Raw genomic sequence first — 24,422 nt, 5'->3', positions numbered from 1 at the left:
AAAGGGAAGCTGTACGGTACTTCCTTTGAGTGAAAAGGTGGACGTTCACAACTTAATAATGAAAGAAAAGAAATCATATGCTGAGGATGCTAAGATCTACGGTAAGATTGAATCTTCTGTGAAACCATGAAGAAGGAAAATGAAATTTGTGCTAGTTTCGTTGTCACACCCTGGACTGCAAAAGTTTCAGCCAAAGCAATAAGTGTTTAGCCAAGATGGTAAAGGCGCTGAATCTGCACAGTAAGATACTGTGAGAGAGACTACATTTATATAACGTTTATTATCGTCTATGTTATAAGTTTTCTATTTTATTATTAGTTTGGCTTGTTAATCTTTTCCTGTGCCTAGCCTAATTTATAAATTAAACTTTTTACCACAGGTATGTATACCTAAGAAAAAATATCATCTATATACAGTATGCCATTATCTATGGTTTTAGGCATCTACTGGGGATCTTTGAACATATCTCAACACATAAGGGGGGACTACTGTATAGGCTGCCAGAATTTCCCAGACAAAAGCAAAATAAAACCCCCTAGGAGTTCTTTCTAAAAGAAGTATACAGTAAACAACATCTCCCCCCACCCCCAACCCCAGCAAATACACTTAACTGAACAAACTTATAAATTAGAAAAGCTAAGGTTTCTAGTGTGGCTATTGGCACCACAGATTAAAACCTTTCTCATTCTGGGAAATTGGAGATCTGTCCCCATAACGTAAAGGCCACCAGCAAGTCCACCCAGACATGCCCTACTCTATACCAAGTTCCCAGTTAGAACATCTACTAAGGAGAAAGAGCCTGCTCCAACACAGTTCTAATTACTCAGCAGAGGACACCCACATGGCTATCCAGGCCTTCTAGGGATAAATAATCAAAAGTCATCAGGCCCATGAGGAAAATTCAGAGTGACAGTAAAAAGAAAAGTTGATGCTAGAGAAAATAAAACAACTGAAGCTAAAGAAGAGGAAACACAGTAATTATGTAAAGCCCTATAACAGGCAAACATGGCAGGAAGAAAAAGAGTACAGAAGGGTTGTTATGTATTTAAAGTTATTAAAAATGTGATCTTCAAACTACCCAAAACACTTAATGAAAAAGAACTCACACACAGAGACATCACAGAGGATTCTGAGATATCAAGGGGAAAAAACACTAAAAGCTTTCAGACAGACAGAAGAGATTCACCTACAACAAAATGAATAATAGAACATCAGACACTTCAACTTTCTAAGGAAAAGTAATTCTCAGCCGACAATTCTATACACAACTAAACTGTCATTCCAAGAGCAGAATAAAGACATATTTAGACTGACAAGTATTCAAAACATTTACTTCTTAACACCCTTTTCTGAGAAATTACAATTAGAAGAAAGACAATCGGAAACAAACCAAGAAATTGCCTCCATACTACTGAGAGGGAGCAGTAGGTGGGTGGCAGACACTTGCTTTTTACCACAGGCTCTTCTTTACTAATTAATGTGTTACTGCGAGGGCTTCCCCAGTGGCTCAGTGGTAAAGAACCTGCCTGAAGTGCAGGAGATGCAGGTTTGATCCCTGGGTCGGGAAGATCCCCTGGAGGAGGGCATGGCAACCCACTCCAGTACTCTTGCCTGGAGCATCCCATGGACAGAGAAGCTCACATCCCATGGACAGAGAAGCTCGGCAGGCTACAGTCCATGGGGTCGCGAAGAGTCGGACACAACTGAGCATGCATGTACACATGCACGTGTTACTGTGAGAGGAGCCACCTTGATAAAAATACAGAAGCATGGTTCCGAAGTTAGCCAGCGGAGCTGAGAAAATGTGGTCTGTAGTTCAGATACACAAGCACCCTCTCTTCCTCTCCAGAGTTCCCGACAGAAGGCACAGAGGTAGCATGCTTTAGGGACACAGAGGAAAGTTACCTAACAGGTAGCCTAAATAACCAAGAAAGGTGTCTCCCAAACTACAAACTTCATGAAGTTCCTATTTCTGCCTCCAACCTCTATTATCACCGTGCTGACCTCTGTCCAGGAACTGACACTCCTGACATCCTCCACTAGGGCTATGAAGCATGCAAGTCAAGAGCTCACTGGCTCTAGGATCAGACAACCTGTGTGACATATAAGGCATGTTATTTATCACTGGGCTTCAATTAACTGTATGTTAAAAAGGTACTCTGAAGAACTCATGAGAAAATGCTTGTCAAGTATTTACATAGCATATAATAAGAGAGCAAAATGTCTTAGCTACCTCTGCTACTTTTTAAAAATAAATATACTCATGATGAAGGCAAAATGGGAGACATATATATATATATAGGATATTACATGAAGAGAATCTAACCTAATCTGGAGATGAGGAAACGCTTCAGAGGAAGCACTGTTTAAACTTTCTCACCCTTTGCAGCAACATGGATGGGTCTAGAGATGATCATAGTAAGTTAAGTCAAGTCAGACAGAGAAAGACAAAAATCACATGACATCACTTACATGTGGAATCTAAAAAATGATACAAATGAACTTATTTACAAAACAGAAACAGACTCAGAGACATAGAAAACAGACTTATTGTTACCAAATGGTAAGAGGGAGAATAAACTGGGGATTTGGGTTTAGCGGATACACACTATTACATACAAAATAAACAAGGGCCTACTGTACAGCGCTGGGGACTATATTTGATATCTTGTAACAGTCTATAATGGAAACAATCTGAAAAAGGAATACATACATATATATGTATGCACATATGTGCGTATATGAAACTGAACCATTTCCTATACATCGGAAACAGTGTAAATCAACTATACTTAACTTTTTTTAAAAAAGCAAAAAACAAAAACCCTCTCACCCTAAATCTAGAGCATAAGTCCTGTCTACTCAAGGGAAAGAGACACACAGAGGGGCTGCAGAAGAAACCACGGAGCCGCATGGACAAGGACTACACCAAGAGGGACAAGAGTGGGCCTGCCTTCCCAGCTCATCGTAGGAAACACAGAGAGGAGTGTGATGACCACAGGGAAGGTGGCCTGGGGGGATTCAGTCAGTGAGACACAGCCCCTATGCAGAGGAGGGAATGCGGGGAAAAAGAAAAAGAAATGCTGCAAGTGTGTGTGTGTGTGTCTGTGTGTGTGTTAAAAATTAAGTGTTCTCAGTGTAAAATTTACTGAGTAGCTACAGAAGCGAAAAGCATTTGGCTGGGTGCTCTATATGCTGCGAAGATGGCAAACTTTCTCCTTCTTGTATAGGAGCTGACAATCTGACGGGGCAAAGGCAAGAACAGGATCTGAGCTGGGAGGATGCTCGTTATCCTTAGAACAGTGCACTGAGCTGAGAGATCCTCAATGGGTATAAATAGCACATTAAGGCCAACTGGAAATGCTATAAGTGAGAAAGGAGATTTGGAGGTCAGGGCTTTGTTTATACCTTGGGGTATTTTAATTTTTAACCATTTTCACACATTACTTTTTCAATTTAAAACACTCTGTCATGTCAATGTATGGCAAAACCAATACAATATTGTAAAGAAAATAAATAAATAAAACTGAAAAAAAAAAAGGAATCATACACACACAAAAATTAAACACTCTGTGATAAAAGAAAAATATCAATGCCCCACCTATAAGAATGTACCAATGAAAGAGATTTCTTCCCTCCTATTTCTGGGTTTCCTCCATCACATACACTGCCACTCAGCCACAGTCTGACTAAATGTCCCTTATGTACGTTTCCCAGTAATGTTAAATCCTGTGCATGGGCTGGTGTGTATTCTTTCCAGCTGCTAAGGTAATAATTTTGATTTAAGGACTGCAGGTTTTATGAACATAGGTTCTGGCACCCTATCTTCTGCCCCTCAGCTTAACCACAGCTGCTCACATGAGAGTTGCCTCCAGTAGAGAAAACTGGGTAACAAGGCTACTTCACTGATGAGACATATACCTTTAAATTTCTCTGCCTCTAGCTGCAAGAAATTCTCAGCCTGACAGGATTTTCTCTTTTCACAAGCAAGCATTCTGGTTGGTCCCCTGTACTTGTGAAAGACTCCAAGCCTTTCTAATAGATTTGGGTACCACCTAGGACTGGGGAGCCCCATTAGCACTCTTTTGTCTAATCTCTCCTAAATATCTGCCAAATAAACACCACTTTGTATACGCCTTTAATGTTCTCAAATGTGCTTCCCAACCACTGAGAATGAGTTCCTTCATCTTCCCAGGCACCAAAAATTAATCTAGCTTATTTACACAACTGGCTTTGTGGAGAAGACTCTTGAGAGTCCCTTGGACTGCAAGGAGATCCAACCAGTCCATCCCTAAAGGAGATCAATCCTGGGTGTTCACTGGAAGGACTGATGCTGAAGCTCAAACTCCAATACTTTGGCCACCTCATGCGAGGAGTTGACTCATTAGAAAAGACCCTGATGCTGGGAGGGATTGGGGGCAAGAGGAGAAGGGACGACAGAGGATGAGATGGCTGGATGGCATCACTGGCTCGATGGACATGGGTTTGAGTAAACTCCGGGAGTTGGTGATGGACAGGGAGGCCTGGTGTGCTGCGATTCATGGGGTCACAAAGAGGTGGAGATGACTGAGCGACTGAACTGAACTGAACTGAACCGGCTTTGTAAGAAGAGATGTTTCCTTTGCCAGTATTACCTTCAAGTATTTCTATGCAATAATAACAGGGGATGGAGTACTGTTATTTACTAGTCAGAGACCCCTCAGTGAGTGGCTCCCTTAAAGTTCTATTTTATGAATATGTCCGAAATGAAGATAAAGACACCCAGGCAGAGAGACAGTGGCAGGCATGGAAGTCTACTGAGGAAGAGTGGCAGCACCTAGTCCCAGCCCGAAATGAAAGACACGAGTTAGATGATCACACTAGGCACTGTGCCCCAGTGACAACTCTAGTAAAAGATCCAGGGGGAAGACAACTTAAATTACGGTGGTCAGGTTCCCTGAGTAAGGTTCTATTCGGGACTGCTCAGGTTTTACACACTTGCTATTCTAAAGAGCCACAGAATGAAGTTTTTCTGTTTTTATAAAGCCACTGTTAGAAAACAATGTCCACTGTGCTGGTCAGTGATCCTTATGGAAGTATTTGTTGTTCCTGTCTTCTGAATTTAGTTCCAGCAGCACACTTCTATCATTATCATATCCCTTTCTTAGATAATGAGGAAAACAGAATGCATTGTTCCTTCTGATTTGCCTGCATCCCAGGTGGTGCTAGTGGTAAAGAACCTGCCTGCCAATGCAGGAGATGTAAGAGACTCGAGTTCAATACCTGGGTTGGGAAGATCCCCTGGAGGAAGGCCTGGTGACCCACTCCAGTATTCTTGCCTGGAGACTCCCATGGACAGAGGAGCCTGGTGGGGTCCATAGGGTCGCAGAATCGGGCATGACTGAAGCGACTCAGCACGCACACAATTGAATAAAACATGATTTTCCCCTCCTCAATTTTGTTGTGGCTTCCTATCTGCTTTGAGTGAATATATGTCTTTTAGGGTAAAAGGCAACAATGATGACCTCTAGTCCTTTTTGAACTAGGTAAAGGAGTTAACTTACCTTAAATGTGGTTAAGTTACCATTTAATGTGGTTGATTGTACTATTTTCCCCAATTATCTGCTCTTTCCCACCTCCACTCCCTGGAAGAGGATTACGCATCCTTGCCCACTGCCCTGGACTGGCAGTTCCTTCCTGTGACAGAAGTTCACGTCTCTGCCATGGGTCAAGCCCGACTTGCTATGACCAGTGACAGGTCACAGGAGTCAGGGCGGCACATCAGAGTGGCAGTTTTAAGAGTCCTAACATGGTTCAGCTCCTGTCCTCCCCACATCCCAGACTGGTGCCACTTTTTCAGCCTGCATCGCAGAATGAAGACACACAGGGGGCAGAGCTAAGATGCTCAGGAGTCAATATGCATCATGGTAAATCATGATGAGGCCACTGATGAGTTAGGGTGTTCTGTCACTTCCACATAACCGAGCAAAAACTGACTGCATTCAACTACATCTCAAGCAGTGTGCCCAGACGCTGTAATCTACAGTGAGTACAGAGGACTGGTAAGGATGACAAGGACCTTGGAATATCCATCAGTGAGGACCATATAAGGGACCTAAGCACACTGACCCTGAAGAAGGGACTGGGGGAGGGGAAGCAAAAGGAAATGGAAGGACAGTATAGCTACCACCACATATTGGAAAAGTGACCACATGGGAAAAAAGGAGAAAAAAGTATAGACTTACTCTTTTTGCTTTTAAGGGCATATCTAAGACCAAGAGGTAGAATTAGACAGTTATTTTGGTTTACTATGAGGAAGAGATTTCTACCAATTATATCAGTCTAAAAGCAGAATGAGGAGTCTTGCAAAGTAATAATGGTTTTAGCAACTGAAAGACATGAAACAGAAACTAGATGTCCAACATATATTAGATGCAGTAGGAAAAGAAATCCTCATTTTATGGGAAATTATACAAGATCGTCTCCTCAGAATTCTTCTGACTATAAATTCTAGAGAGTAACTCACGATTGTAGGTTCAGTTAGCTCTCTTGGATAAAGAAGAAAAGCTAATTCCCTGGCAATAATCAGCCATATAATAGCTTTTTAGAATCTTCCATTTTTTTGTGTCATAAAAATATAAACTTTTTCTTTTCTGCTCAATTCATTATTACTTTTCCACACTATTTTTCCTAAAGAAAGTGAGATTTCAAAAAAAAAAAAAAAACATTTTTCCTTCTTTATCCCATTCATTAATGAAATTTAGAAATTATCTTTGGGAACACAGACTTTTTTTTATTAGAGCTAAGAGTAATTAAACTAGCCAACAGGAAATTATCATCTCCATAAATAGAAGACAGAGATTCTTATAGAAAATCACTAAGATTCCTGACTGGTATAGATAACTTAATTAACATGAGAAGACATCTCTATAACTTATTTGTCAAACGTACAGACTTATTTGGGAGATACAAAGGTTAAGATAGCATATAAAATGCTGAAGTACTGATATTAAAAATCCATATCATCTTCAAACTTAAATATTTCATATGGCATTTCTAGGTTATCTGCTGTCTACAAAATCATCAATAAAGGTCTTATCTGTAATATGAATAACACTTCCCATGGTGTGAACATTTAGCTTGTAGAACTCTTGTGTCTGAAAAATGCCAGAACAATCACTATTCACTCTGCCTATCTGACAAGATTGTGAATATCAGTGAAACAATAAAATACAAAATACTGTATAAATACAAAACTGGTACTACCATCTTCCTATATGGACCTCTAACTCACACAGAGAATTTTTCCACTAGATTTCTATTAATTGGAATATTTTAGAAAAAGTGGAAGATACAAATATAAGTAGCTAACTAAAAAAGAAAAACTGACATTAGTATTATACTATTTGGAACAATTAAGATGAGAAAGCACTGACAGTAAGACCCTCTTAAATTCCTCACTGTGGTGGGCGCTGGACTGCACAATGAAAACCCATTCGGTAACAAATGTAGACTAATGTAACTGGTATAATAATTAAAAAAAAAAGGAATAGCTACTTACCAACAAGCCTTATTACATTCAATGTTGTATTTGTTAAGATGGGTGCATTCACTTTATTTAGACTGTAATCTGATTTCTTCCTGCTTTTTAGGGTCTCTCGAGAAACACTTGATATGAGAAAACAAAACAGATTTCAAATTAGGGTTGTCAAGTAGTAAGTCAGTAAGTTATTCAGCTTAGGATATAGCCTTCCTTCACTAATTAGCTATTGAAAATCTTACCATGTATCAGCTGGGGATACAGAGATTATCCTCCTGTCCTTACAGAGCTTACAGTCCAGAGAGGAAGAGAAATCAGTAAACCAAGAAATAAAGGACTATAGTGTATTTCTTTGGTTCTCACACATTATCAACCACTAAAAGAAGCTGTGTCACTGAATCAGAGCAATGTTTTCTTAGGTCTCCCAAGCCGATAGAAATAAAAGCAAAAATAAACAGATGGGACCTAATCAAACTTACATTCGTTTGCACAGTAAAGGAAACCATAAACAAAATTAAAAGACAACCCATGAATTGGGAGAAAGTATTTGCAAATGATGGGACTAACAAGGGCTAACCTTTCAAAATATACAAAGAGCACATAGAAATCAGTAACAAAAAAACAACACCCCAATCAAAAAATGAGCAGAAGACCTAAACGGACATTTCTCCAAGGAAGACATACAGGTGGCCAACAGGTACATGAAACGATGTTCAACACTGACAATTATTAGAGAAAGGCAAATCAAAACTACAGTGAGGTTATCACCCCAAACCAGACGGAATGGCCATCATCAAAAGTCTATAAATAATAAATGCTGGAGAGAGTGAGGAGAAAGGAACCCTCCTACACTGCTGGTGGGGATGTAAATTAGTGCAGCCACTATAGAGAGCAGCATGGAGGTCCCTTAAAAACTAAAAATAGAGCTACATGCCCCAGCAATCCCACTCCTAGGCATGTATCCAGAAAAGATGAAAGCTCTAATTTGAAAAGATACATGAAGCCCAGTTCTCATGGTGGCACTGTTTACAATAGCCAAGATGTGGAAGCAACCTAAGTATCCATCTACAGATGAATAGGTAAAGTATGTGTATGTATAAATATATATACGTAGACACACACACCCACATATGCACACACACATACACAAACACACCCATACAATGGAATACTGTCCAGCTATAAAAAAAATGAAATAACATTATTCAGAGCAACATGGATGAACCTACAGATTATTACACTAAGTTAAGTAAGTCAGACAAAGAAAGACAAACACTATATGATATCACTTATATGTGGAATCTAAAAAACAGTACAAATGAACTTATTTATGAAACAAAAACAGACTCGCAGACATTGGAATAAAAACTTATGGTTATCAAAGGGGAAGTGGTGGGGAGATTATCTGGGTATATGAGATTAACAGATGCACACCACCACATATAAAATAGATTAAAAAACAAGGATTTATTGTATAGCACAGGGAACTGTATTCAATATCTCATGATAAACAGTAATGGAAAAGAATTTTTTAAAAGTATATATATACACACATATATATGCATAACTGAATCACTTTGCTGTACAATGACAACTAACACAAAATTATAAATCAACTATATGTCATTAAATAAATAAATAATAAACAAAAAAGAAGATATGTCATTTAAAAAATAAACAAATGTTCTAGGGAAATAACACATCAACTGTACAAAGCATCCTGACTTCAGACCTACAAATATGAACGACATTTTACTTAGAATCTGAAATAGGTATAAAGTATAATGGTAAAGTCTAGGGCTGGGGTGACAGTAGTAAATTCAAAGGAAAAGCAGCAGACATACGGTAAGTGCAGAAGGAAGGGGACAACATGTAACAAGGTCAGAGGTGAGAAAACAATAGAGTGTGCTCAGAGAGGCCTAAGGGGTTCACAGTGGAAGCCTGGAGAATGCATGGGCAGAAGGAAAAGTAAAGGCCAGACCACTGGAAACAACAGAACCTCATGATCATAAAGAGCATGAACTTTATCTTAATTGCAGTGGTGAGTCATTAAGCATTTTAGCCAGGAAAAAGACACAGTCAAATTTGTATATGAAAGAAAAATCTAAATTTGTGTCCAACAGTGGATTAGAAAGGTTAAGACTAGAGATGGGAAGCCAAGGAAAGGGTACTAATTCAATGATTTGCACAGAGACTTTTCCTTGAACTAGGATGGTGGCAGTGAAATATAAGAAATTTTGATAAATGCAAGAGACATTGGGAAGTTGGAATTGACAGTAAGTGTCAACCGGTTGGCTGGTTGCAATTAGTAGTTTACATCATGTACATTTCTTAGGGGTAAAAGTTTAAGGGGCTGTAAAACCTACCAAGAATGTGAGTACATACACATGTAAATGGCAGCTGTTTGTTCAACTTAAGAGTTTTCTTTTCAGCAAAAACATAACCTAGAACATCTGATGAAGTCCAACAAAATAGTTCTACTCAGTTCAAAATGGATCACAGATTTGTGCAAACCAATGGAAAAAAAATTTTCCCAATTATATCAGTTGCTCATTTTTGAGGTGAGAGATTATATCAATCAAGGTGTCAAACCAACCAAGTATTAACTAGGTACTTGGAGGGTAAAGGGTATGTAAATCTGTCATTAAAAATAAAGTATATTTGTGGTCATTCAGTGTCTGATAGTCATGACATTACTCACAAATCAGAATCAGGCCCAATTTAAAGAAGGTGACAAAAATTCTTATACGGTTATCATAGTTATTGAAGAAGACAGTTAATCATAAAACAAAAACTCAAGTACAAAAAAAGGAACATCAACAAAAGGCTCAAATGGCAAATATCAATGACACTGGTAAGATTTTTTTGTATTTCCTAGACTGAGGCAGGAACTCCACATACAAAACAGATGACTGTTTCCCTCCTTGAGGAAAAGGAAATCAATGTGAAACAAACGGATCTCTGTGAGGCATAAACTGCCTTCGAAAGCGGTACTGATTCTATAAATTGCAAGTCTGTTTATCTGCAAAAGCTACTGAGTTAAGAACTCTTAGGTTATGACAATTACGAGAAAAAAAAAAAAAACTACTACATTTTCAGCCTTTCAGGAATCGTTTAAAAAATATATTAACTTGTCATGTGACATTATAACCAAAAGAAAATTTAATTTTTGAGGTCTGTTTTTTCTTAACCTTGCAAGTAAATCCTATATGCTAAGCATGGAACATAAAATGTGAAATACCATACAACCTAAGAATAATTACCTTTTCACAGGAGCATCTCCTGTCTGCTCATCAACAAAATCTCGTTTTAGTTCCTCAGGAACATCACTGTCACTGTCATATTCCTGATAGGCACTTTTTTCTTGTTCATCAGATTCATACTGAAAACAAAAACAAAAACAGTATATTCAACAGTGTGAACACAGAACCAACCTTTCTTGGAGTCTTTCAACACAATAATAACCAATCTTATAAGAAGCTTTAATTTTGCCATCAAAAGCTTGTTAACCTTCCCTTTTCTTTATCATCATGCTACCCTAACCAGCAAAAGAAAAAAGAAAAATACAAACATTATACTTTCAAAAGCTTATAAATGCCCAAAAGAAAAAAAAAGTTTCCACATAAACAAATAAAAAACAACACACACCCTAGAAGAGGAAAAGAGTGTATGTTTGATTTGATTAAAAAAAACTCTTCCTTCAAGTAGTTTCATCATACATATTTCCATTTTGCTAATTTATTATAAAAAGCTGAAGGATAAAATTCTGACAGTCTAGAAGTATTAATTCAGCTTAATAAACACATACAACACACATGCTAATATTCTAATTCATTATTTAATTCCAAGGGCAGCTTAGAAACTTAGGCTAAGCGCCCAGGGACTACTGATCAAGGACAAAAATGGTAGATTTGCTCTTGAGAGGCAGAGTGCCTCATCTTCTTGGCATCGTGGCCCCGTGCCAGCGTGGGAGAGGAAGCGGAGTCCACACCCAAGAAAGGAAGCATGGTGGTGTCACCACATCACCGTCGATGGGCATTATAAATTAATGTGGCTGAACAACGGCTAACACTGATGGAGTTTTAACCAGGTACTGGGCTAAGTGCTCTCATAAACTGTCCCACCGATTCTTCAGAACAATCTACAAAGGAGTTTCATCCCCATATGCCAGCTGAGGAGACCAGTATGATGGCAACACGGGAAGGAATTAGTCCTCTCATTCAACGACTACTTTTCGAGTCTAAAGCATTATGACAGGCTTCCCAGATGGCTCAGTGGTAGAGTCTGCCTGCCAAGCTGGAGATGAGGGCTTGATCCCTGGGTCAGGAAGATCCCCTGGAGAAGGAAATGGCAACCCACTCCAGTACTCTTGCCTGGAGAATCCCATGGAGGGAGGAGCCTAGCAGGCTCCAGTCCCTGGGGTCCCGAGAGAGTAAGACATGACTTAGCGACTAAACAACAACAACAAAGCATTATGACAGGTTCTTTCTAAGATGTGGACTCTGACTCTCAAGGACCTATACTGTACCCGGGAAGATTAGCTCACATGTTAATAGATACAAACGAACATTAGAGACATTCTCCTCTACTTGTACACAACGTGATTCTGCTGACACTCAGAAAGGTCTTCTCTATAAACTAGGGTCAGTTCCCCAGCACCACAGATCATTTTCAAGGATTCTGTGTTTGCACATTTCCCTACCTGATAAAATTTGTAAACCCAACACCAACACTTCACAACACTTCCATGGTCATGCATGGGTGTGTGCTCTGCGTGGAGTGGGAAACCCTTCTGAGTCACCTGCCCTGCATACTCCCAACAAGGTAACAAGGCAACCAGGCAACCAACCCTCCACCTTCTTATTTTGGCCCTCCCACCGTAAACAAACACCCTTTTCACAGTTGATTTACTGCCACATTCTTAAAATCTCTGTGCATTTTGCTGGTGATTTCACTGTTCAGAATGTCCCCTAAGCACAGGACTAGTGCCATGTAGAGTTTCCAAGTGCAAGAAGACTGTAAGGTGCCGTATGGCAAAAGTAAGTATGTTAGGTAAGCTTCACTCAGGCATGGGCTATGGTGCTGTCAGCTGTGAGCTCAATGTTAATAAGTCGACCCTGTATATTAAAACACACATAAAACAAAGGTTGTATACTGACCAGTTGGTGCAAATGTTGTGACCAGAAGCTTGCAGATACTTAATCCCATATGTTGCCTAAAAGTAACAGTTTTCTATTTGCAGATTTAGTGTTCGTGGTTACCTTATATAGAATACAACTGCCACAAAGAAAGAATCAAAGGCAATGGGAGATTAAAATGAACAAATCACTAGTACAGAGGGATACATTATTTCAAAAATATTGAAATGGCTTAATCCTTTCTGTTTATTCTACATTAACAGAGACAAAATATCACAAAGAATCACTAAATTATCATTTTAAATAAGGTTTACTATGAAATAATTTCTACTTCACAATGAAACATGATATTGGTAAATTTTCATGACAATATTTTTTAAAGGATAGTTTCACTTAATAACAAAATCCAAAAACATGGAAACAAATTCAACAGCTTTTTGTCAAATCTGCACAGTTTTCACTGCATCTTCATCAAATCCAAAATAAAAATCGTACCAGTCCCTCTGGAAATTCTGAAGAGCAGAAGGACACATCCAAATTAAAACTGTGAATACACCCTATAGGTAATGGTGAAGCAAGCATTCCCACATGTAAATATGGGAAAACTGAGGGTCACAGAGTTACAATAACTTGCCAAGAGCCCCACAGTTAATCAATGAAAGTCATAATCATTCAGCTGCCTGCAAATCTTGCCACCAACTCACACTACTCCTGGTTTATGCTGTTTTTTGAACTGCTCAGTGTTGTTAAAACACTACTCCTATATAACACAAGGAGCCCAGCGGGGCACTCTGTGATGACCTAGAAGGGTGGGATGGAAATTCACAAAGCGGGGTGATATATATATATATAGTCATGACTGATTCGCATTGATGTATGGCAGAAACCAACATAACATTATAATAAAATTATATACCAATTAAAAATAAATAAATTTACAAAACAAAAACATCATACTCTTAAATGCTCTAAACATTCCTAGCCAGTAACCAAACAGGACATTACCCTTTCTCAGTAAAGGGGATATGGAACAAAATGACTCACTTAGCTGCCTAAGAGTAGAGTTGAGAGAAAAGTGAAGATGATCTATTCTTGCATACATCCACCCATCCAACAAATCATGTAACTGTGCAGTGAAGAAACTATACCCCTATTCCATCAATAATCTGATAAGAATATAAAGCAATCTGATAACAATATAAAGCAAACATAAAGACAGAGCTCATCATTCAAAAGGACAATGTCAACAAAATGTACTGGAAAGCCATTCACTTCCAGCACAAACAGTAACACAGGTGCCTAAGTATAAAGGTAGGAAAGTGGGTGGTAAATATATGAATGCATGCGCGTGTGCTTAGTCTTGTCTGACTCTTTGCAACCGCATGGACTGTAGCCCTCCAGGCTCCGCTGTCCATGGATTTCCCAGACAAGAATACTGGAGTGGGCTACCATTTCCTGCTCTTAGGGAATCTTGCCGACCCAGGGATCGAACCTGTGTCTCCCGTGTTTCCTGCACTGGCAGGTGGACTCTTTATCACCGCATCACCTGGGAAGCCCCACAGGTAGGAGAGGAGGGTAGTAAACGTAAGAACAAATCTAGCCAATTACCTTGCTCACTGGGTACCACCCTCTCGATAAGAAAACCCCACTTACATGCCACGGTATGTTTTAAAAACACCACATACCCCATTAGAAGCCAGGACATCTTCCGTTTCTTCATCTTTGTGGTCGGCCTGAATTTCAAATGGGTTCCCACCACTGCAGTACTGCTCAAACAAGGTTACTGTTTTTGAGGAAGTTGCAGATGACTGCTTACTGGGGGAAACGGATGGGGAACGAGACTGTTCCATGAACTTAAATTCCTAGACATTAAAAAAAGAAACGAGCCAGATTCCTTTTTGCAACAGCAATAAAATTCAAGTACATAAACATGAGTTTGAGCAAACTCCAGGAGATGGTGAAGGACAGGGAAGCCTGGCGTGCTGTAGTTCATGGGGGTCACAAAGTATTGGGCACAACTTAGTGACTGAACAACATCAACATAAACATATTCCATCAGAGCAAATGCAGAGTTAGTGAAGAAAACCATCCTGATTCTTTACGTTATTCACTTTTAAATCTCATAAGCTTTCTGAGAGCACAAGCTTGGACACACATGTTCAAATGTTTTCCTAAAGACAATTCAGTAACCGACATCACTTAAAACAGAGCTGTCTGCATCAAGCTACTTTTGGCTTACTTTATGGAATGGCACAGAAATTTTTTTTTAATAACTTCAATTTGAATGATAATTCTAAAAATTTTTACACAATAGCAAAAGTCCCAGTAGGGTAGTTTTAATCAACAGAGTCATTTATAAAAGCTAATTATTGTCAGGTCAAATAGCTTACACCATTTAAGATACTCTGTGTGAAAACAATGAAAACCAAGCACATATATTTTTCTCTGTTATGGTGGTGGTGGTGGTGGTTTAGTCGCTAAGTCAGGTCTGACTCTTGAGATACCATGGACTGTAGCCTGCCAGGCTCCTCTGCCAATGGGATTCTCCAGGCAAGAATACTGGAGTGGGTTGCCATTTCCTTCTCCAGGGGATCTTCCCAACCCAGGAATTGAACCTGGGTTTCCTGCAGTGCTGGCAGATTCTTTACTGACTGAGCTATGAGGGAAGCCCTGTTTTATAATTATATCAAATTTATGTATGCCTGTACCACACACAAAATTGATGGCTAAATACAAATTCAAATAAAATTATTTACATAGAGATTCTAAAATCAATGCTGGAATTTGAAGTAATATAAGGAAACATCTTAATTTAATAACTCTAAAATAACATTAAAATTAATATTAATTTTTCTATCTTTAAAGCATTTATTAATCAACATGTTTCATTGCATTTCATATTGCCACTTTAGGAAAGCAATATGATAAACCTGGATAAGAAGTAAGCTATTATACAATATGAGTGTAAACACTATTACATTAAAAAAATCCTTTTAATCATGTATTCTTTACATTTATCCAGAATAAGAAAATTCTTTCTAGAAAGATATTTCTTCCAGAGGCAAAAACTAACCACAGTAGACCTTTTAAAAAAGAATCTAAATTTATATACTATATTCTGACACTGGATATTTGTAGGACATTGTCTAACACACAAGAAATATTTATCTACACTATGTTTCAACCAAGAGAAAAAACAAATCAATTAAAGATATTTTCACAGATTACATTACAGGATTCAAGGAATCAACTAATAAAAATTAGTGGTATTTTTTAGTAAATGCCTCTTTTATCCCTGAGGCATTTTCTCATTGCAGACAAATTTATGAGTTGCAGCAGAAATTAAGAACCTACTGGACTCTTTAAGGAATGACAAATATTCTTCAAACATGAGCATTTTCACTAAAGACCATCAAAACATAACTGATTATTTTTCTGTAAGATTTAAACAAAGCAGGGACCCTCTTCTGAAATCTAAAGAAAACAAATTACTTTAATTGTGACTCTTTGCAGGCAAAAGAGTTTCTCTAACCTGTATAAACTGAAATTTGTAAAATGTGACAGACTATGACATCTATAAAAGTGTCACTCTTGTAAAAAAAAAAAGGCTTATTATTAATCACTTTTAAGGAAGAAAGGAAAGTCACTCTTTCTTAATTTAATTATTTTATAAATGCTTTCATGTATCTGGTTTGCTTTTAAAGATTACTAAATAAAAAACTGATATATCTGTTCTTAAACTTACATGAAGTTGCAAGATGCTGAAATTTGACTTCACAGGACAAAGTTCCCAGGTCTCATTCTCTAGAAACATTCTCAGTTCATCAAGCCTTGTTCTTAAAAACAAATAACGAATAATCCAAAAAGTAAGGAGAAAAGCACACTGCATGCAAGAATTAATATAACAAAAACTATTACAGCTATCATTGTGATCATAATCAATTCTGAAAATCCATTCAGACCAATATAGTAAACACAAACATTTGCTTTTATGTACTTATTTGTAAGAGAAAAAAACCTCAAGTATTTACCAAACTCAGAATATTTTTACTATATTGCAAAAATAATAAATGCATGGAAAATGACATTTATATTAAGTGACTAAACTAAGCGACTCACCAATTCATGTACGTAAGATATCCTTTAGCTAATGACATATCATTGCCAAAAGAAAAAACAAGAAATAATTTACAGGGTTTAGGAAACCATAAATACTGACAAATGTTTTATGTTAAAGAGCATAGATCTTAATCACTTTTACTAAACCACAATATCAAGGTGATTATCACTCTAAATATATTTTAGCTCAGTGCCTATCTATCTCTACACAACATTTACGGGATAAATTAGCAAGTATGGCACTTAAATTAACAAGTAGTCACATATCATGCTGATCTCTTCTTTCTTTAATGCTATTGCTCTTACTGTTTTCTGAGTGTGTGCATGTGTGTGTATGTATGTTCAGCAGTGTCCAACTCTGTGACTCATGAACTGTAGCCCGCTAGGCTCTTCTGTCCGTGGAATTTTCCAGGCAGGAATACTGGAGTGGGTTGCCATTTCCTTCTCCAGGGGATTTTCCTGACCCAGGGATCGAACTCCCATCTCTTGTGTCTCCTGCACTGGCAGGCAAATCCTTTACCACAAGCACCACCTGGGAAGCCCTGTCTCTTTGGTAATCAGTATATTATGCAAGCAATTCCAGAGAAACAAATACTTCCTTATTGTTAACCCAGGAATAAAAGGGCCAGTGTCTGTCCTCTTCCTACAACAAGCCTCACTCCTGTTACTAAAATCATGCTAAAAACAAAATCTAGATTAAAAAAAAACAAAACTCACAGGCTCTAAATTAAAGATAGAATAAATGGTAAAGTCTTTGAAAAGCAGAAATTGCTCCAAATATTAGTGTTTCTAACAGGCAAGGGCTTTAAAATAACTACTCTAAACAAGTTAAACAAAATAGAGAAAAAAGATGCACAAAAATGGATAAAAAGAAAAATTTTTTAAGAACTGCAATAATAAAAACAAAAAAGAATCAAACATTCTATAATTGAAAAACTATAATACTTCAAATTAAAACTGGGTAAGTAAAACACCAGATGACAGAATTAATGAACTTGAAGACAGTTTGATAGGAAATAGCAAACCTGAAGCACAAATGCAAAAAAAAAAAAAAAAAAGGGAAAAACCAGAAAAGATCATAAGAGATAGGTGAGACTGTCAAAACATCTAGTATGCATGCAACTGGATGGAGAGGATAGAGAGAAGAGCAAAAGAAACGTCTGAAGTGGTAGGTCATGGCTGAGAATTTGGCAAAAGTGGTTGTGCCCATATCTATCACCATTTACAAAAATTAACTAAAATGAATCACAGATAGAATGTAAGAACTGAAACTATGAAGTTCAGAACTCTTACAATTCTACAAGGAAAAGATAAATAAATCAATTTTAAAATAGGCAAAAGCTTTGAACAGACATTTTTTTGTAAAGAAGATAGATATATGAACGACCAGTAAACATGTAAAAAGTGTCATTCATCAGGCAAACATAAATCCAAACCATAAGGAGGTACGCTTCACAACCACCAGGATAGCTAAACCAAAGAGACAACAAGAGCTAGCAAGGGTTTGGAGAAGTTAGAACCCTTATGTAGTGCTGGTGGAAATGCGAAATGGTACAACCACTTTGGAAAAGTTTGGTAGTTTCTCAAAATGTTAAATGTAGAGTTACCATATGACCCAGAAACTTCACTCTGTATTGGTTTTCTGTGGCTACTATAAAAAAAACAAACAAACAAAAAAACCGGTGACTTAAGGCTTCACAGGTGATGCTAGTGGTAAAGAATGCGCCTGCCAATGCAGGAGACTTGGGTTCAATCCCAAGACAGAGGAGCCTGGTGGGCTACAGACCATAGGGTCACAAAGAGTCTGACATGACTAAAGTGACTTAGACGCACACACAGGTGACTTAAGATAACAGAACTTTACAATCTCACAGTTCTGGAGGCCAGAAGTCTGAAATCACAAGGTTGAAATCCAGATTTCCACTGGAAACAGTGGAAACAGTAGCTGACTTTATTTTTCTGGGCTCTAAAATCAGTGCAGATGGTGACTGCAGCCATGAAATTAAAAGACGCTTACTCCTTGGAAGGAAAGTTATGACCAACCTAGACAGCATATTAAAAAGCAGAGACATTACTTTGCCAACAAAGGTTCGTCTAGTCAAGGCTATGGTTTTTCCAGTAATCATGTATGGACGTGAGAGTTGGACTGTGAAGAAAGCTGAACACCAAAGAATTGATGCTTTTGAACTGTGATGTTGGAGAAGACTCTTGAGAGTCCCTTGGACTGCAAGGAGATCCCACCAGTCCATCCTGAAGGAGACCAGTCCTGGGTGTTCATTGGAAGGACTGATGTTGAAGCCTAAAACTCCAATATTTTGGCCACTTCATGCGAATAGCTGACTCATTGAAAAAGACCCTGATGCTGGGAAAGATTGAGGGCAGGAGGAGAAGAGGATGACAGAGGATGAGATGGCATCACTGACTTGATGGACATGGGTTTGGGTGGACTCCAGCAGTTGGTGATGGACAGGGAGACCTGGTGTGCTGCGGTTCACGGGGTCGCAAAGAGTCAGACATGACTGAGCGACTGAACTGAACTGAAAAACTGAAAACAACCCAAATGTCCATTAACTGAGGAAAGGATAATCAAATTATGGTCTATCTATACAAAGGAATATTATTTACCAATGACAAAGAAAGAAGTTCTGTTATATGCTCCAACATGGATGAACTATTAGAAATATTCTAAGTTAAAGCCCACTATATATATATATACACATATATATATATAAATGATTTCATTTATATGAAATGTTCATATACAGGCAAACATACAGAGACAAAAAATAAGTAAGTGATTGTCAGATGCCACAGGAGGAGAAAAGTGCCAATTAACTGGTAAAGGGTTATTTTTTGAAGTGATAAAAATATTCTGAAATTAGATAGTTGCGATGCTGTTGCTGAATTATTAATATATACTTTATAGGAGTGAATTTTTGGCATTTTCGGTATGTGACTTATATCTCGATAAAGCTATTACTACACAACAATTATTGAGATAGGCAAGACTCTAAAATGCACTCTAAAATCCCTCAAGATTGTCTACACTAATGCCCAGGACTAAGTATGATGAAGACCACCCTGTGATTACATTACCAAATATGGAAAAAAGGGATTTTACTGATATAATTAAGATTACTTGAACTGCCTTGAGTTAATCAAAACAGAGATTATCCAGGTGGAACAAACCTAAGTGAACAAGTCCTTTTAAAGTAGACCTTTTTTCTTCTCCTAATAAAAGATGGGGAAGTCAGAGAGAATTGCTGGCTTTTGAAACCAAAGGGGTCAAGTGCAAGCACCAGAGACCTGAGAAGCTGAGAAGGCTTTTTAGCTGACAGGTAGCATGAAAACAGAAACCTCAGTCCTAAAACCACAAGGAACTGAACTGGGCCAGTGTCTTGAATGTGCTCAGATGCAGATTCGTCCTCAAAGTCTTCAGATGAAAGATCAGACAACACCTTGATTTAGGCCCTATGAGAACCTAAGCTGGGAACCTAGATAAGACTTCCAGACTTTCACAGAACTGTGAGAAAACAAAAGGGAGTTGTTTTAAGCTGCTAAAACTCATGGTGTTCTATTACACAATAATATAAAACTATTACGGTGATGAAAGATACCAACTCCCAGACTGAAGTTTAGTTACACCTACATATAAAAAGTATGGAAAATAATACAGAAAGTAAAATATACGACAACACTAAAAGGGTAAGAGAAGGTAAATGAGTTACAAAGTTGGCTCCTGCATTATTTTGGAAGCATATTAACCTAAGGTCAACTGTAACAGAGCAAGATGCATATTGGAATGTTGATGGTAGCCACTACCAGAATATACATTTTAAGGCTGACAAAAAAGTGATCTGAAAATTGAAAAGACACAGATCAATCCAAAAGAAAGCAGAGAGAGAGAAAAAATGAATGAAAAAACAGTTATCTACACTTTTAGAAATCAAATAGCAATATGATGGGCTTAAACCCAACTATGACAATAAATACATTACATGAAAATGAAATAAAGGTCCAATCGAAACACAAATATTGTCAAACTGAATTTTAAAATTAGAAAACAAAACCCTATATGCTATTTATAAGAATACTTTAACTACAAGGTTGAAGTTAAAATTAGACTGGAAGCAAAACTACATTGAAAGTAAAAATTACAGACATGATTTCTTAAAATTATGAACTACAAAGGAAATCTTATCAAAATTCTTTCTTCATTTATTAAAATGATCAATATGGTATTTTTCCTATAGCTGTGAATTAGTAAATTAAATTTATTAATTTTTAAAAAGTCTAGCCAACCTTGTTTTCCTGTACTCAACTCTGCCTATTCTTGAAGTATGGTTTTTTTTAAGATATACTGGATATAACCTGCCAATCTTTTGTTCAGGACTTTTGCTCTTAAGTTCTTTGAGGTACTAACCTGTAATTTTTCTTGTTTGTAATGTTTTGGCATTAGTGCTATGATGGCCTCATAAAATAAGTTATAAAGCATTCCCTCCTTTTCTATTCTCTGCATTGGAAGACAGATCCTTAACACCTGGACTACCAGGGAAGTTCTTTTCTTTTCTCTGAAGGAGTTTGTGTTGATATTACTTCCCCCTTAAAGGTTTAGAAGAATTGATCAATGACCATTGATCAATGACAGCCACAGGCCTGGAGATTTCTTTGTGAAGATGCTCTGAAGCAAAGATTCAATTTCTCTAAAGATACAGGACTACTCAGATTATCTATATTATATCAGCTTATTATGTTTGATTTCACAAGGAATTCATTCATTCATTTCTATCTAAATTGTCAACTTTATTAGCATAAAGTCTATATCATTTTATTTCTAATGTCTTAAGATCTATGTAGGAGCGTGTTCAGTCACTTCAGTCGTGTCCTACTCTTTCCGACCCCATCGATTATAGCCCCACAACGCTCCTCAGTCCATGGGATTCTCCAGGCAAGAATACTGGAGTGGGTTGCCATTCCCTCCTCCAGGGGATCTTCTTGACCCAGGAATCAAATGCGTGCCTCCAGTGACTTCTACATTGCAGGTTGTTTCTTTACCACTGAGACACCAGGGAAGCACCTTAAGATCTATAGAATCCCTTTAACTGATGACATAGTTTCTTTCTTTTTCTTGCCCAGTTTTGCTAAGTAGTACTGTAGATTTCTTTCTATTATACATTTACTTTCTCTCTCATTGACTTCTCAGTTCAGTTGCTCAGTCGTGTCTGACTCTTTGCGACCCCATGGACTGCAGCACGCCAGGTCTCCCTGTCCATCACCAACTCCTGAAACTTGCTCAAACTCAAGTCCACTGAGTCAGTGATGCCATCCAACCATCTCATCCTCTGTCGTCCCCTTCTCCTCCTGCCTTCAATCTTTCCCAGCATCAGGGACTTTTCAGAGTCAGCTCTTCATATCAGGTGGCCAAAGTATTGGAGTTTCAGCTTCAACATCAGTCCTTCCAATGAACACCCAGGACTGATCTCCTTTAGGATGGACTGTTGGATCTCTTTGCAGTCCAAGGGACTCTCAAGAGTCCTCTCCAACACCACAGCTCAAAAGCATCAATTCTTCAGCGCTCAGCTTTCTTTATAGTCCAACTGTCACATCCATACATGACCACTGGAAAAACCATAGCCTTGACTAGACGGACCTTTGTTGGCAAAGTAATGTCTCTGCTTTTTAATATGCTGTCTAGGTTGGTCATAACTTTCCTTCCAAGCAGTAAGCGTCTTTTAATTTCGTGGCTACAATCACCATCTGCAGTGATTTTGGAGCCCCCAAAAATAAAACCAGCCACTATTTCCACTGTTTCCCCATCTACTGGCCATGAAGTGATGGGACCGGATGCCATGATCTTCAGTTCAGTTCAGTTCAGTTGCTCAGTCATGTCTGACTCTTTGCGACCCCATGAATCGCAGCACGCCAGGCCTCCCTGTCCATCACAAACTCCCGGAGATTACTCAAACCCACGTCCATCAAGTCAGTGATGCCATCCAGCCATCTCATCCTCTGTCGTCCCCTTCTCCTCCTGCCCCCCAATCCCTCCCAGCATCAGGGTCTTTTCTAATGAGTCAACTCTTCGCATGAGGTGGCCAAAGTATTGGAGTTTGAGCTTCAGCCTCAGTCCTTCCAATGAACACCCAGGACTGATCTCCTTTAGGGATGGACTGGTTGGATCTCCTTGCAGTCCAAGGGACTCAAGAGTTTTCTCCAACACCATAGTTCAAAAGCATCAATTCTTTGGTGCTCAGCTTTCTTCATAGTCCAACTCTCACATCCATACATGACCACTGGAAAAACCACAGCCTTGACTAGATGTACCTTTGTTGGCAAAGTAATGTCTCTGCTTTTTAATATGCTATCTAGGTTGGTCATAAATTTCCTTCCAAGGAGTAAGCATCTTTTAATTTCATGGCTGCAATCACCATCTGCAGTGATTTTGGAGCCGAGAAAAATAAGTCAGCCACTGTTTCCACTGTCTCACCATCTATTTCCCATGAGGTGATGGGACCGGATGTCATGATCTTAGTTTTCTGAATGTTGAGCTTTAAACCAACTTTTTCACTCTCCTCTTTCACTTTCATCAAGAGGCTTTTTAGTTTATCTTCACTTTCTGCCATAAGGGTAGTATCATCTGCATATCTGAGGTTATTGATATTTCTCCCAGCAATCTTGATTCCAGCTTGTGCTTCTTCCAGCCCAGCGTTTCTCATGATGTACTCTGCATATAAGTTAAATAAGCAGGGTAACAATGTCCTTGACATATTCCTTTTCCTATTTGGAACCAGTCTGTTGTTCCATGTCCAGTTCTAACTGTTGCTTCCTGACCTGCATACAGGTATCTCAAGAGGCAGGTCAGGTGGTCCGGTATTCCCATCTCTTGAAGAATTTTCCACAGTTTATTGTGATCTACACAGTTGAAGGCTTTGGCATAGTCAATAAAGCAGAAATAGATGTTTTCTGGAACTCTCTTGCTTTTTTGATGATCCAGCGGATGTTGGCAATTTGATCTCTGGTTCCTCTGACTTTTCTAAAACCAGCTTGAACATCTGGAAATTCATAGTTCACATATTGCTGAAGCCTGGCTTGGAGAATTTTGAGCATTACTTTACTAGCGTGTGAGATGAGTGCAATTGTGCGGTAGTTTGAGCATTCTTTGGCATTGCCTTTCTTTGGAACTGGAATGAAAACTGACCTTTTCCAGTCCTGTGGCCACTGCTGAGTTTTCCAAACTTGCTGACATATTGAGTGCAGCACTTTCACAGCATCATTTTTCAGGATTTGAAATTGCTCAACTGGATCTTAGTTTTCTGAATGTTGAGCTTTAAGCCAACTTTTTCACTCTCCTCTTTTACTTATATTGACTTCTACTCTTATAATTTATCTTCCCACTATTTCTTTAGGTTTAATTTGCTGTCATTTCCTAAACTTTTTGAAATGTAAGTTTAGGGCACTGATTTTCAAACTTTCTTCTTTACCAAAAAATGCATTTAGACCAAAAAATCCCCCCCTCTGCTTCAGTTATACCTCACAATTTTATATTATATGTTTATTAACATTCATTTTTTAATATTTTCTAATTCCCAATATGGTTCCTTCTCTATCATGGAAAATAGGTTGCTTAATATCCCCAAACTGGCAGATTT

General features: G+C 38.3%; 1 protein-coding gene across 1 annotated transcript in view; it reads right to left on the bottom strand.

The window, feature by feature from the left end:
• The window catches only part of VPS50 (VPS50 subunit of EARP/GARPII complex), a 120,361-nt gene that overhangs the window by 24,786 nt on the left and 71,153 nt on the right, over nucleotides 1–24,422 (bottom strand). The window contains exons 17-20 of the mRNA XM_043871663.1: nucleotides 16,403–16,493; nucleotides 14,343–14,519; nucleotides 10,783–10,901; nucleotides 7,541–7,647 (exon numbers count right to left, since the gene is read on the bottom strand). Of these exons, the coding sequence (XP_043727598.1) occupies nucleotides 7,541–7,647; nucleotides 10,783–10,901; nucleotides 14,343–14,519; nucleotides 16,403–16,493 (494 nt within the window). The remainder of the gene's footprint in view (nucleotides 1–7,540; nucleotides 7,648–10,782; nucleotides 10,902–14,342; nucleotides 14,520–16,402; nucleotides 16,494–24,422) is intronic.

The sequence above is a fragment of the Cervus elaphus genome, chromosome 18 (assembly GCF_910594005.1).
Source record: "Cervus elaphus chromosome 18, mCerEla1.1, whole genome shotgun sequence".
Lineage (NCBI taxonomy): Eukaryota > Metazoa > Chordata > Mammalia > Artiodactyla > Cervidae > Cervus > Cervus elaphus.
Note: the sequence above shows the minus strand (reverse complement) of the source record. Positions and strands in the feature narration are given on the sequence as shown.